Genomic DNA, 16,061 nt, shown 5'->3' with positions numbered 1-16,061 from the left:
GAGGAAAGGAATGGGGGAGAAAGGGAGAGAAGAAGGGAAGAGGCCGACTGGGGACATGTGGGAGGGAAAGAAAGACAGGGAATAGATGGAGAGAGAGAAGGAAGATGGGGGTGTGGATAAGAGAGAAAAGATGGGAAGGGGGAGAGGGAGGGAGCAGAGGGAGGGGAGAAGCCTGAATAGTTCTTATATACCTGGTTCCTGACCATTACCTAGCCATTGCTAGGTAACTATTGGGCAGAGCCTAGAGGAAATGCTAATTGGGTGTACAGTTGAAACTTTCAGGCCTGTGGTCCTGGTAGCTGGAGGAAGGGAGGACTCCCAAGACCAGAGAAAGGGGGAGCCCACCTTCAGGGGTAGACAATGGGCATGGAAGTTTTGGTTGTAATTAACAGGAGTACTTATCTGGAGTCATGTGACCTGTGAGAGGTGGATCTAAGTCTCATGACTCCCTGGAGCTTGCAAGAGTTTTTTGTTTGTTTGTTTGTTTGTTTGTTTGTTTGTTTGTTTGTTTTTAAGATTCATTTTTTTTATACATAACTACACTGTAGCTGTCTTCAGACATACCAGAAGAGGGCATCGGATCTCATTACAGATGGTTGTGAGCCACCATGCGGTTGCTGGGAATTGAACTCAGCACCTCAGGAAGAGCAGTCAGTGCTCCTAACTGTTGAGCCATCTCTCCAGTCCCACAAGAATATTTTATGTTAATAAAAAGAGATAGACTGAAGTCAGATTGTAGAAAACGCAGTAGACTCACGCCTTTGAGTCATCGTTAAAGTTGGGGACTCAGTAATTGTGGGTTAGAAGTATGAACACTCTTCCTCTGTCCAGGGGCTATGTATATGGACTGGACAGAGATGCTTTCAGATGAGGAGCATTGTTAAGTCTATACTTAGAAGATACCAAAGGAAATTGAAAATTTTCAGTTTATAACTTTGAAAATATTAGCAGGGCTTTACTAGGGCCAGATTCTCCGATTCATGCTCTCTGATAGTGTTTGGTGCTTATAATGCAGTGCATAGTTTTATTAAAGGTGATAACACAGACTGCGAAGTCACCTCTGATGTGTTTATAAAAAGATAAAGAGGGGGGGATATGTTCTAAGGAGGTGTGGTCAGGTATGGGGGAAGGGGGTGCCTAGGTGGGCCCATGCTGAAGAATCCCCTCCCCCTGAATTTATCCAGGGCACAGGAAGGGGATTCAAGAGGGTAGTAGAGGCAGAGAAAGGCAGAGAGAGAGTAGAGAAGTAGAGGGCAGCCATGAGCACATGGAGCAGGAGTGGGGGGTGGGGGGTGGGGGGTGGGGGGGGAATGACGGGGGACAGGGAGAGAGTGGGAGCAAGAAGGGACGAATGAGAGCAAAAGAGAGTGAGGAGGGAGCAAGCAGCCCCTTTTATAGTGAGTCAGGCACACCTGGCTATTGCCAGGTAAGTGGGGTGGAACTTAGAAAAAATTCTAACACCCCCCCCCCACACCGTTGCATTGTGGTGCTCTATGGCCTTGGTCACCTTTTGGATAGCAGAGAGGAGCAGAAGGAAGAGGAGGTTGGCTTACAGTTCAGAGGTTAAATCATTAATGGGGACTGGCTTATAGTTCAGACGTTAAATCCATTGTCACCATGGAAGCATGGTGGTATGCTGACACGGTGCTGGAGAGGTAGTTGAGACTTCCACAGCTGCATCCACAGGCAGCAGAAAGAGATGGTGAGCCACTAGGCCTGGCCTGAGGTTTTGAGACCTCAAAGGCCACCTCCAATGACACACTTCCTCTGACAGGGCCACACCTATTCCAACAAGACCACACCCCCAGCAAGGTCACTTCCTATGAGTCTGTGGGGGCCATTTTTATTCAGACAGCCACAGATGCAATTCTGGGCCCCCAGTCTGTACACTTCTTTGCAGCTGGACCTGTAGTGACAATCCTTTCACCTCATCTTCAATGTTTACTGTGACCCCTGCCTTATTTTGAAACTAAAGACATGCTCCAACATTTCTTTAAAATTTCACTGTGAAATTACCACTGCTGGATGGAGCTTTTCTCTCATCTCTGGTTTGTGGCTTAACTGTAGCAATTACCATGTTGGCTTCACCAGTAGGGAAAGTCTGCCCAGTTATCCCTTGATTCTCTCACAGTTTTGCTTCCCATGACATCAACAGTTTGTCACAGCTTCTTCTGGAAAACCCAGGAAATCCACAATTTCATTTCAGAGGATGCAGCATGTCCCGCTACCACATCTTGAGCACAGGGAAAACCCCTTTTGGTGTTCAACCTCTTTGTAGCTAAGGCGAAAGTAGGTGTGACATTGGTGTCATTTCAGGGTCCCGTTGGCTTAGGTGAGTTCTGAAGGCCTTTTCCTCCTGTCCATTTGAAAGTGGTTTAAAAGTTACCAGGTAGAGGACTAGATTGGCGTTTCTAAAACCATCTGTAGCAAAGGAGCGATATTTTGCTGTTGGTTTGTTTCTAGCCTGACGCTCTTGTAAAGTATAACAAGAATGAGTAACCGGCTAGGCATGGTGACGCATACCTTCAATTCCAGAAGGCAGAGGTAGGCGGAGCTTTCCAAGTTCTACGACAGCCTGGTCTACATAGTAAGTTCCAGGACAGCCAGTGCTCCCTACAGAGACCCTGGGGGATGGGGGTGGGGGAAGTGATGCACACAGGTATGATGGTGTGTGTGTGTATTCTAGAAGGCTATCTGATGCACACTGAGAAGCTGTCTCAGGAAATAAGCAAACAAAACAAAACAAACCCTAAGCCGACTTCCGTGCGCACATGGGGCCTCACACTTGCAGAGCACATGCTCGACACTCCACTTCCTCTTGGTCAAGCCCTGCAGTTTTATTTCGTTTTTAGATCTGTGACGGATATGAAAGTAGTCAATTTAGTCAGTCCCTGTGTGTTTCCTCAGTTTCTTCTCAGCATCTGGCAGCACCCCATGCTGGGGTCAGTATAGCAGTTTTTATGGTTTGACATTTGCCAGTTTACCTGTGGTTACGAACAGTCAGCTTTGCAGAAGGAAATTCTGCTGCCCCAGCATCTACAGCACCCAGAACTAAACGTGCTCTCCAGGCTGCCAGCCTCTGCAGCGGGAGAAACTCAGAGAATTTTCTTCCCCTTGTGACTCTTTATTTTAAAATTTAAATTACGTGTGTGTGTGTGTGTGTGTGTGTGTGTGTGTGTCTGTGTGTCTGTGTGTCTGTGTGTCTGTGTGTCTGTGTACTCAAGTGCCATAGAACATGTGTGGAGGTCAGAGGACAACCTGTAGGGGTCAGTTCTCTCCTTCCACGTATGGCTCCAAGGACTGAACTCAGGTTGTCACGCACCTTGACCTGTAGACTCATGTCTCCTGCCTGTTAAGTTTTAAGCAAATGGTGAAATGAAAGAATTAACTAAACTGTACTTTTTTCCCCTAGTTATATCAGAGGAAGAAAATGAACTAGGGCTCTTTTTAACGTTTCAAGCAGAGCGGGATGCAACTCAAGCTGGCAAAATGATGGGCGCCGCCGGCAAGGCCCTCTGCTCTTCAGCCAAGCAAAGGTCCACAGCTTTCCTTCACCCTCTGACCTGTAGTCATGTGACCTTTCTGACGTGTGCTATGCTCCCACAGAAAGGCTACTACTGCCTATACTAATAAGGCAATGGAATGTGCTTCAGGAAAACTGTGTTTAGAGATACATTTTTTTAATTCTAATTAATCATTTAGTTACTCATTTTAAATTATTCATTTGCATTCAAAAGAATTAAAAATTGGTGCTCTTGAATACATAATTCCTAAAATTAGCACTTTGTATTATATTTCTTTTTCTCAAATGGTTTTCTATAATAGTGCTATAGCATGACTAATATTTCAAATATGTGTATTTTTTCGGTGTCCATGTTTTCTTCTGAGATGCTGACCAGACAAGCCCTGGGCCTCACGTGCCGAGGCCTTTGAGCAGCACTCCTTCAGCTTTGGTGACATTATAGTATTTCTAATTAAATGGAAACTTTCTTTTAAAATTGTTTTTTTATTTTTTAGAAAGGTTACTATGTAGCCCAGGCTAAACTTGATCTCACAGATACTCACCTGCCTCTGCCTACCCATGTGCTGGGATTAAAGGCATGCACCACAGCCAGGTTTTCTTCTTTCTTAATTCGATACTTTCCCCTTATTATTTCACAGTGCTTAGCATAAAGATATGTTATAAAGGCTATATGTGTGTGTGTGTGTGTGTGTGTGTGTGTGTGTGTGTATATATATATATATATATATATATATACACACACATATATATATACACAGTAAATGTAGCTCAGATGCTTGTATTACAGACAAAATAAAAAAATTGACCTTATCAGGTCCTGTACTGAGATGTCTGCCCGGGTGGCTTCACTCTGCCACATTAGTGAAGAAATCCTCATTAAGGCATCAAGCCTGACGGTCCAGGGCCCTCCTGTGCCACTGTTCAAAAGCAGCTTTAGCCCAGCTGGTTTTGAGTTGTACTTCTTAAATATCTGTTTTTCTGTCCTCATCCAAGCTGCCAATAACTGCACCCCCATTAGTTTTCCTAGCATTTTTATCTAATCTTTTGTACCCAAGTTTTCCCTACACTTGCCAACTGGACAATCTCTGTAAATTACATTGTGTTTTGGAGCACAGGTCCTGTGTTGCTTTAGAATTCTTTTCTAGGGGGTAGGTGTGCCTGGTGGATTATTTATATCTGGATCAACAAACTTGTGTTCCCTAAAGTTGAAAGAGACAACCTGTAGAAGCATGTCCCCCAGTAACTCAGGGTCTGCTTTCTAAATCTTCAAAGCATGTCAAGAATTTCCTATTTGTGACTTAGCTCCATGGTGAATACATGTTGCAATGTGTCTAGATTTTTGTTTATGGATATATATAATCCTCTGATCACTACCTCTGTGCTGTTAGACTGGCCTTGTGCACTCCCCTGTCTCGTCTTAAGCAAGAAGTGGCAACGTTCAGTCAGAGGGCCATCTCTGACACCTCAGTGACCATCAACCGCATGGAGCGGGCTCGCACCGAGTACAGAGGGGCCCTGCTGTGGATGAAAGACGCATCACAGGAACTTGACCCAGACACCTTCAAACAAGTGGAGAAGTTCAGAAAAGTAAGAAATGCGTCCCTTTCCTTCCTTTAGGATGTTTATGTCTTTTAGGTATGTGAGTACTTGTATGTCTGCACTCCAGAAGACAGCATTGGGTCAAATCATAGATGGTTGTGAGCTGCCATTCCCTGTTGGGAACTAAGCTCAGGTCCTGGGGAAGAGTTGTGCAGCCAGTGCTCTTTGCTGCTCAGTCATCTAAGAGAGGCTCTCCCTGTACAGCCCAGGCTGGGCAGGAGCACTAGTTCCTCCCTGGCTTCCTGAGAGCTGGGGTTACAGGGGCATGCCACCGCGCCCGGCTCTAGACTCTTTTGAAAATTAGGGTTATTTATTTATTTACTTATTTATTTATTTCATGTATGCGAGTACACTGTAGCTGTCTTCAGACACACCAGAAGAGGGCATCAGATCCCACTACAGATGGTTGTGAGCCACCATGTGGTTGGTGGGAATTGAACTCAGGGCCTCTGGAAGAGCAGTCTGTGCTCTTAACCGCTGAGCCATCTCTGCAGCCCAGGAAATTAGGTTTTATTATCCCTGCTTGGCTATTTCAGCAGGCGTACTCTGAATGGCACCTTGCTCACAGTCTTACCTTTTTTATTTCACAAAAGCTCTAATCGTGTTCTAAATCAGGTTTTGGAATTTATGTACAGATAGAAAATAGTGTATTACTAGTGGGAAAATCTGTGATTGCTAAGGTAAAAATCATGTGAAAATGATTCTTAGTTCTAATAAAAAGTGGAGATTATTAAGTTTTTCATTCTGCTACAGTAACATACTTATATATTTTTTAATAAATTCATTATATGAAGATACAGCCCACTAGTAGAGTCCTTACATGAGCACACACACACACACACACACACACACACACACACACACACACACCTACTTTAAATTCACTATATATGGTTATTAACATTCATTCAGTAATTCATTCCCTATAATGAAGCCACAATGATTAATGCTGATGGAGCGTCCCCTGTACCAAATCCTGCGAGTCGCCCCCTTGCCTTGTGTCTCAGTTACTTCCTTGCTGTGGTAGAACACCATTACCAAAAGCAACTTAGGGAGGGGAGGGTGTTTTCAGCTTACAGTTCCACAGAACAGTCATCTGCAGAGGAAAGCGGACGGGACCTGAAGCAGAGAAGCGTGGAGGCAGGAGCTAAGCAGAGCCACAGAGGAGAGCTGCCTGCCGCTCTGTTGTGGTGTGGTTAGCCTGCTTTCTTACAGCACTTGGGACCACCAGCCCAGAGTTGGCACCACACAGTGAGCTGCACCTTCCCACATCTGTGTGCGGTCGGGGCATTTTCCTCAATTTAAGTTTCTTCTTCCAAAATGGTTCTAGCTGTGTCAAGGTCATTGATTACTCCCGGCAGCCCTGTCAACTAGGTGAATACTTGACCTGAGGCCTGTCCTAAGCCACTTATACTCTTGATTATACTCTTGATAATAATAACATTTAGTCCTTGAGAGTGGTTGGACTCTGTGAGTTCCAGAACAGCCAGGGCCACACAGAGAAACCCTGTCTGGAAGGGGGGAAAAACCCAAAAATCAAACAAACAAAAAAACCAACCAGATTTCTATCTAATCCCCCTCAGAATCCCACAAGGTCTGTTCCTTTATCTCCACACACACACACAGCCTTCTTATTCTTGCTTCTGGTGCCCCCAGGGCTCTGCTCTGTCAGTCTCTTCCTCAGAACCTTTCCCTTTCGTGGCCTGCTTACGCCAAGAGTCCTTGGTGTAGCCCGTTCATCATCTTGCTGTTCTGTTCAAACACCCAGCTTGCCGAGGGCCTTCCTGAGCCCTGGACAGTCACTCAGTTCCCTTCACTTGTTTGTGTGTTTCCAAGCAGAGGCCCTCCTGTAATTATGAACTTCTCCTGTCCCTCTCTACCTGACAGTGATGGCATGAGCACTTGTTTGGTTTGCCACCGTGTCTCAGTTCCTAGAATAGTGTTTCATAAACTAGACAACTTGTAAACAAAAGTCAGTATTTATATTATCCAGTGACATCTATGAAGAAATAAATATATAAATGCCTCAATGATTTAGAAATATTAATGTCTTCCAACATTTTACCATGGCTTCTATTTATTCTTCTAAAATGGTTATTACTTTTTTTACATTTAAAAATTGTATTTTATGGAGATTGGGGATTTAGCTCAGTGGTAGAGCGCTTGCCTAGGAAGCGCAAGGCCCTGGGTTCGGTTCCCAGCTCCGAAAAAAAGAACCAAAAAAAATTGTATTTTATTATAAAGTGTAATAATTTGTATTTGTTGTTGATGAGATGCATACATACCTCTAGTGTGAGCATTCTGTCTAAGCTCTACTGCACAGTTGCCTGGCAACAGTCAGATATGCCTGATTCACTGTAAAAGGGTCTGCTTGCCCCTCCGCGCTCTCTCGTTCTCTCTTGCTCTTTTTCTTGCCTTCCCTCCCCCCACCCCTCTCTCCATGTACTCATGGCAAGCATCTACTCCTCTCTCTCTCTCTCTCTCTCTCTCTCTCTCTCTCTCTCTCTCTCTGTCTTCCTTTCTCTGCCTCTACTACCCTCTTAACTCCTGTCTCCATGCCCTGAATAAACTATTCTATATTATACTGTCGTGTGGCGGGTCTCATGGGGAAGGGATGCTAGAATGTGTGTGCTCATCTTTAAATATTATTTGTTTGTTTGGTTGGTTGTTTGGTTGGTTGGTTTTGGAGACAGGGAGTTCTCTGTGTAGCCCTGGCTGTCCTAGAACTTATTCTGTAGACCAGGCTGTCCTCTAACTCAAAGAGATCCCCCAGCCTCTGCCTCCTAATAGCTGGGATTAGAGGCATGTGCCATTACTGCCTAGCTAAATTTTATATTACATTATTCATTTATTTTGTGTATGTGAACACGTACTATAGAATACATGTGATTGACAGAAGGCAACTTCTGGGTGTTGGTTCTCTTCTTTCCCCCTCTGGGTCCCAAGGATCAAACTTAGGTGGCAGGGACGTTTGCCCACCGAGCATTCTCCTCAGCCCTTCTATTTCTTTGCTTCTTTTAGCAAAATGCTGTACATAATCCTAAACATTTCAGATATTTGTTTTTATCTGGGATAATTTTTTTCTTCTCAACTATGGTTTTCATTTTTTTTTCTTTTTTTCGGAGCTGGGGACCGAACCCAGGGCCTTGCGCTTGCTAGGCAAGCACTCTACCACTGAGCTAAATCCCCAACCCCAGTTTTCATTTTTTATCTCAGGTTTTCTCACCTATAGGACAGCAATTGGAGTGGCAAGGAGCTAGCTCAGAGGGCAGGGGCACTTGCCACCAAGCCTGATCACGTGAATTTCATCTTCAGAATTCACATGGTGAAAGGAGAGAACCTCCTCCTACAGGTTGTTCTCTGACCTACACACACACACACACACACACACACACACACACACACATACACACATATACATACACACATATATACATACATACACACATATACACACATACACACATACACACATACATATACACACATACACATACACACACATATACATACACACATATATACATACACACATATATACATACATACACACATATACACTCATACACATACACACATACATATACACACATACACATACATATACACATATACACACATACATACACATACACACATACATTACATACACACACATACATACACACACACACACACACACCACCCCGTGCAACATAAACATGTAAATGTTTTAAAAGGAGATCGATAATGAGACTCTCCTACAGTTATCAGAAATCGCTAAAGTCTCCACCACTAACCATGGGGTGATAATGACCCTGAGAAGAGGAACTGTTACAATTCCATGTGTCTGAGAGACATTTATTTCAGACCCTTTAGACATGCATCTTTGGTGTTGATAGTAACTGACAATTTTTGTGATTTCAGGTACAGATTCAAGTGAGAAACAGCAAAGATTGTTTCGACAAGTTAAAGATGGATGTCTGTCAGAAAGTGGACTTGCTGGGTGCTAGTCGGTGCAATATGTTATCTCACTCACTCGCTACCTACCAGGTACCCACTCCATGCTCAGCACGTCCTCGCAGTAAGGATGAGTGGCGAGGTTCCTTCTGAAAGTCATGTCATGGGTGTGAGAAAATGTATGTCATTGCTCAAGTCCTGACTGCTGCAGTTGACCTGTAAGGCAGTAACTGAAGAGACACTTAGAAACTGCCTTGTAGTTTCACACTACTCTCTTTTGAGTCCTGGCACAGTGAAAGACTTAGGGACTTTCTGAGGTTGAGAGCTGGGTGTGGTGGTGCACATCTTTAATTCTAGCACTCAGGAGGCAGAGGCAGGCAGGTCTCTGAGTTCAAAGTCACCCTGGTCTACAAAGTAAGTTCCAGGACAGCCAAGGCTATACAGTGAAACCCTGCCTTAAAAACAAAAACAAACAAACAACCCCCCCAAAAAAAAGCAAAGGTGGGGAGTGGTGAGGGAGTAAAATCAAGACTCTTTAATTTTGGTTACGTATACTTTGATTTAAAGCAGTGACACTGGGCCCAGCCAGGTATGGGGGCTTATGCAGGTAACCCCAGAACTGCAGAGGCAGGAGGATAGAGAGTTCACAACTAGACTCTGTCCCAAAACTAACAAAAAAGCAAAAGGAATGCCATGATCCAAAAAGTTTGAAAACTTTTGTGTCAAGCAGTGACTAAAGATAAGGAAGCCAATGACAACTAAGTGGTAATTTGGGCTTCAAACAGCAAGTTTACCAAATCTCCCACCCACCAAGTCTGTGTGCTGTGCGACTCTGACCTCCTAAGTCTCCAGTGCATCCTGCCCTCAAGTCATATGTTGAAGGTACAGCGAGTACCAGCTACTCACGGCCGTGGTTGCAGACTTCCACGTGCCTTTGTAAACAGCCAATAGAAAGCTGCCTTTGAGAAAGGAGAGAATTCGTGAGAGGAGAGGGTCACTCATGCTGTCTGAAAGCCATGTCCTTGATCCAGGTTGGCACCATGCAACTCAAGACTCAAGGAAAGATGTCCTTGAAAGTGAAGGCAGTGGCAGGCTGTAGTCTCAACAGTTGTGAGCTCAGCTCCCCTCTGTTCTCCCTCTCAACCTTTGTCCTGGGACAGCAGTCTTGAAGCAACAGGAAGATCACAAATTACATCAGTTAGCTAAATAACATGGTTTTTTTTTTTAAAGACTTTATTGGGGGCTGGAGAGATGGCTCAGTGATTAACAGCACTGACTGCAATTCCAAACGTCCTGAGTTCAATTCTCAGCAACCACATGGTGGCTCACAACCATCTGTAATGGGATCCAGGGTCCTCTTATGGTGTGTCTGAAGACTGCTACAATGTACTAATCATATATACAAAATTAATAAATAAATAAAATCTAAGATTTTATTTACTTTATATTTATACATGAGTATACTGTTAACTGTCTTCAGACACACCAGAAGAGGGCCTTGGATCCCATTACAGATGGTTGTGAGCCACCAATGTAGTTGCTGGGATTTGAACTCAGGACCACTGGAAAAGCAGTCAGTGTTCTTAACCACTGAGCCATTTCTCCAGCCCTAAAATAATGGGTTTTTAGGGCCAAGTCTCTGTTGAGCCCTTAACAAAAGGTCAAATTTAGTAGCATTTTCTCCAATGAATAGATACTTATGAACCAAGCAGAGTGGCACACACCTTTAATCCAGGCACTGCAGAAGCAGGTGGATTTCTGTGTGTTGTGGACATCCTGGTGTACTTAGCAAGTTCCAGGCCAGCCAAGGCTACATAGTAAGACCATGCCTCACAAAGCAAAACAAAGCATAGAAACAGATTCCTGTGGGCAATGCAGTCCTCAGCAGGTGAAGGTGCCTGCCATCAAGTCTGAGGACCTGAGTTTGACCTCTGGGACCCACACGGTGGCTTGGGAGACCCAATTCCCTCAAGTTGTTCTCTGGTCTCTGTAGGCACTCTGTGATATGCACATATACTCAAAGACACACATCCACACATACTCATACACTCATGCACGCATGTGCATGCAAGTCTTACATGTGCTGACATAAAAATGACGTGTGTCCTTCTGCAGAGATTGGTGTTTTATGCCTTTGATGCCTTTGACTTTAGATTTCGAGGAATTTGGACCCAGGTTTTCTTTCTCTTATTATAAGCTACATTCATCCTCTGGTACTTTCCAGTGCTGTGTACAGACAGGCACGTGCACATACAGAGCTCACTTAAATAAAGAACTGTTCTCTCTGGTCCCCGGTGCTCAGACAGGCCTGGGTCAGGCAGACCTCCAGTGTTGTCTTTTCTGTTTCTGCAGAGAACATTACTTGGGTTCTGGGAGAAAACGGCTCAAATGATGTCCCAAATCCAAGAGGCCTGTGCTGGCTTTCATCCATATGACTTCATGGCTCTCAAGGTATGTCTCCCAGGTCCTCCTGCTTAGCTGAACCGCTTCAGTTAGGTGACAATGTTAAAAGTACCTTTTGCTGGGCTTAGTTTCAAACTCAGGAAACACATTCCCCATTCCTAAGGATCTGTCCTGCCTAGGTTCCAGTATCTGCCAGGAACACTAAAGTACACAGGCCTCTTGTGGGCTGAGTGCTAGTGTGTGTAAGAGCTAAGGACCCAAAGTTGGTTGGGTGACTCACAACTCCCATAACTTCAGCACTAGGGCCTGACAGCACACTCTTCTGGGCTCTGTAGGCATCTGCACACGCAATTAAAAATAAATCCTTTAAAATAAAGATTTCTAGAAAGTGAAGATTAGTAATAAAAAACTTAAAGCACACAGATGTGGTTCATGATGCCCAGGTCACACAGCATGGCCCTGACATGGGTGCCACTACAGCTGCAGACACAAACATAAGAGACCTAGTTCCACAGCATGTACATATGAGAAGCGTGCTCAGTTTGATCAGTTTCTCCATGTGTGTGCAGCACCAGTCGCATCTTTGCGTGCAGCTTATTCAACAGTCACACTGTGACACTCATCCCTGCAGTCCTGACGGGCTGGCTTTCAGTGCCTCTTACCTTCACATTCCCATCTCAGCTGCATGAAGTGTCCGTGATGGATTTTTAAAGTCATCCTTAAAAAAAAACTTGGAGGGATGTGTGTGTCGCGCACTCCTGCACAGGTGCCTGCAGAGGGCAGAGGTGCCTGCAGAGGGCAGAGGTGTCTGGTGTCTCTGGAGCTGGAGTTATAGGTGGTTGAAAGCTGTCTCTATGGGTACTGGGAATTGAACTTGGCTTCCCTGGAGAACAGAACATATTCTTAACTGCTGAATTATCTCTCCAGTCTCCTTTTTAAGTCTTTTCCTTTTTGAGACAGGGTCTCACTGTGGCCCTGCATGGCCTGGAACACTCTGAAGACCAGGCTAGCCTTGAACTCACATAGTGCTCAGAAAAGGATCAAAGGCTCAAGCCTGCCTACTTCCCGTCTTTTAAGTCATTTTCTGAGATACATCTTTCAGTCCCAAAGCTGCCCTTGATTAAAGTTTGGGTTTTTTTTTTTTTGTTTTGTTTTGTTTTCCTGTAAGAAATGCTTCAGGAGCTGGAGAGATGGCTCAGGGGTTAAGAGCTCTGACTGCTCTTCCAGAGGTCCTGAGTTCAGTTCCCAGCAACCACATGGTGGCTCACAACCGTCTGTAATGGGACCCAATGCCTTCTTCTGGTGTGTCTGAAGACAGCTGCAGTGTACTCACATAAATAAAAATAAATAGATAATATTAAAAAAGAAATGCTTCAGTAAATGCTGTATTATGTGTTAGGCACATTCTGTACCCAACTTCTACTCAGAACCTAGACAGATCGTCCTTAGTTCTGTGACGAGGATGGTGGCACAGGTGGGGGTGCAGCTTTCTTTGGGTTTGTCACAGGGTGATGACCTTTCTCTAAGGCATGGCACAGTGTCTGTGTGGTTCCACAGTTGGCTGGGGTGAAGAACTGTGTACATGGGGCTCAGTGCAAATGACACCATCCCACATTCCCACAGCTCTCGCTCTCCGCTCAGAACTACTCCTGTTTTCTAAGTATCTGAAATTTTCATTTCTCTTTTGATTGTAAAAAGCAATTTTTTAAAAAAAAATCTACTTAACATTAAATTTTGTATCCTTAGCAACTACAAGACACTCCAGGCAATCTCACTGCAGAGGACAAAGAAGAACAAACAGAGGGCAGTTGTCTTAGTACAAACCTCAATAAGTAAGTAGGCAAAGGCTGCCTCTGGTGCTGTGGAAGTCCAGGATGCCGCCCTAGGGCACACATGGAGAAGTCATTGGCTCTCTCCTCTCTGGCTCAGTGGATGGTGATTCTATGTCATTTCCCAAACAACACAGACATCTTTCCCTGCTAGTAACATGGTAGGCAAAGGAAATGCCAAAACAAACAAACAAACAAAAACAAAACAAAACAAAAATCCACTCAGCTTGTGGAGACGATCCAGATTCTGTCATGAGGAACAATGCATATTAGGACCTGAGTACTGTAGGGTGCCAGACCTGCAGGAGAGCAGGAGGGTGGGAGGCTCGGGAGTAGGGACACGGGGGGGGGGCGGGGGGGGGGGGCAGGAGAGAGCAGGAGAGGAGGAGAACGGGCAGGTCCAGGTGCAGCAGCTGTTAGAAACCAATCTCACAATGACACAGCTGAGACTGAGCCTTGCCCACACAGGCCTGCTCCTGTACAGGCCTGCTCCCGCCCCCCAACCCCCCCAGTCCCCTTGCACAGCATGCTCCTTGCACAGTCCGCTCCCCTCATGAGCCTGCTCTCCTCACAGGCCTGCTCCCTGCACAGCCTGCTCACCCACAGCTCATTCACTCCCTGACTTTTCCCATGCTCATCAGCTGCTTCACTCTGACTTAAGCAAACAGCAGCAACTCTGACAGCCCAGTAGTAACAGGAACTCTTGAGTAGATGGTGATCCCAAGCATATTCTCTATGGGAAATCTGAATGAAATGTTTGTATGTATGAAATTGTTTGTATAAATTAAACTTCCTTTAGTTTTATATTGACATTAAAATCATGAATAAAGCTAAGTTGTTTAAAAAGGACATGTAAGGTGAGGGGGTGCTGAAGAGATGGAGAGCACTGACTGCTCTTCCAGAGGTCCTGAGTTCAATTCCCAGCATTGTAACCATCTGTAATGGGATCTGATGCCCTCCTCTGGTATGTGTGAAGACAAATACAGTGTACTCATAAAATAAATAAATACATTTAAAAATATTTTTGAAAAATCATATATGTATACTATCATTGGACATTTCATTACAATCCTGTCTACTTATATTTACTCTGCAAGGATTTTTGTAGTTAATTTTTTAAATGATACTGTATTGGTCTTTAGGTGTCTTTAGAGAAATATTAAAATAGCCTTCAGGGGTTGGGGATTTAGCTCAGTGGTAGAGCGCTTGCTAGGCAAGCGCAAGGCCCTGGGTTTGGTCCTCAGCTCCGAAAAAAAAAGAAAAAAGAAAAAAAAAAAGAAGTCCTTGCTAAAAGGAAGACATAGGCACAAGGAACTGGTGTGAGGCCATGTGTTTTATGTTGGTGGCCTATGGAGATAATAATCTATAGTGTGTATATAAAAGCAAGTCTTACTATGATAAAGAAGTTCTGAGTTTCGGGTTTCTAAATTAGGAATAGTCAACCTTATATTTGGCCAGAGCCTACAATCCTGACAGAGTCTGAGTGAGTGTTTACAGAAATAAGAGGTCAGAAATGAGAGTAAGGAGCTGAGGGGTGGAACAGCAGTCTGGCATTTAGTCCCAGCACTCAGAGGCAGAGGCAAGTATAGATCTCTTCTGAGTTCAAGACCAGTCTGGTTCACAATGTGAGTTCCAGAACAACCAGCATAGAGAAACCTTGCCCTCGAAACAAAACAAAACCAACAACAAAAAGAAAATTAAGGATTTTTATAGTCTGTGCAGATCTATAGAAATAATACTCCATTATGGATTTGATCTACCTGGTAAGTATTTTATATACCTCCTGAATTAGAATTTTAATTATATGAAACTGGGGGGCTATGGACCTTGAATGTGTTTTAACCAAAATCTTTGTACTTTCTGATTTTTACTTTAGGGTAGCTTTGTCTGAAGAGGAAGAGAGATTTGAGAGAGAACCAGGTAAGATGGTAGATACATTAAATTGAAATGGCCACATTTTTAATGTCAAAATGGTTTGCGTCAGTCTTTCAGATGATATAAATGTTTTAAAAGATTGGCTTAAATTGCATTTAAAACATCACCTTTTAATTCCACTTTGAACACCTCAGGTTTGTTCCTCCTTAATAGGATTGAGGTCAAACCAAGTTCCTTTTAAGCCACATGTAAGTGTGACTTTTAAAAAATACATTCAGTCACCAGTCACTGACCCTTAATGGAAGAATTTAATTCATTTACATTTATTGATTATTCCTAGGTTGGGTCTTGCTACAGCTCATCTCTCCCACCTTTTAAGACACAGGGAGTCTCTCTGTATCCCTGACTGGCCTGGGACTTGCTGTGTAGACCAGGCTAGCCTCAAACTCATGGATCTTCCTCCCAAGTGCTGGGATTAAAGGCATGGGCCAGCAGGACCTCCCTTGCTAATGCTGCTTTAATACCAACTTGATAGTTTTCCTCTGTGCTTGGATGATTTTCCTTCAGTGTGCTTTCAGTCTTTTTTTTTTTTTTAAGATTTATTCATTTATTATATATAAGTACACTGTAGCTGTCTTCAGATACACCAGAAGAGGGCAGCAGATCTCATTATAGATGGTTGTGAGCCACCATGTGGTTGCTGGGAATTGAACTCAGGACCTCTGGAAGAGTAGTCGGGTGCTCTTAACCGCTGAGCCATCTCTCCAGCCCAGCTTTCAGTCTTTTTTTATTTTTGGTGTGTCAACTGCAGACATTTGCTTTGTGGATTACCTTAAGACTCACAAAGAAAATCTGCTTATGAGATTCTTTTTTGTAATCATAGCAATTTAACA

At 44.0% G+C, this 16,061-nt stretch overlaps 1 protein-coding gene across 23 annotated transcripts in view; it reads left to right on the top strand.

Moving 5' to 3' along the window:
• Ica1l (islet cell autoantigen 1-like) overlaps positions 1-16,061 on the top strand; it is a 57,931-nt gene that overhangs the window by 26,084 nt on the left and 15,786 nt on the right. For 22 of the 23 annotated variants that reach the window (XM_017596464.3, XM_063267208.1, XM_063267204.1 and 19 more), the window contains exons 4-9: positions 3,413-3,536; positions 4,912-5,110; positions 9,029-9,154; positions 11,414-11,512; positions 13,211-13,296; positions 15,170-15,213. In XM_017596464.3, the coding sequence (XP_017451953.1) occupies positions 3,413-3,536; positions 4,912-5,110; positions 9,029-9,154; positions 11,414-11,512; positions 13,211-13,296; positions 15,170-15,213 (678 nt within the window). The remainder of the gene's footprint in view (positions 1-3,412; positions 3,537-4,911; positions 5,111-9,028; positions 9,155-11,413; positions 11,513-13,210; positions 13,297-15,169; positions 15,214-16,061) is intronic. The other variant, XM_039083638.2, reaches the window with a different exon arrangement.

This window comes from Rattus norvegicus, chromosome 9 (genome assembly GCF_036323735.1).
Source record: "Rattus norvegicus strain BN/NHsdMcwi chromosome 9, GRCr8, whole genome shotgun sequence".
Taxonomy (NCBI): Eukaryota; Metazoa; Chordata; class Mammalia; order Rodentia; family Muridae; genus Rattus; species Rattus norvegicus.
This window is presented reverse-complemented; position numbering and strand designations above follow the sequence as displayed.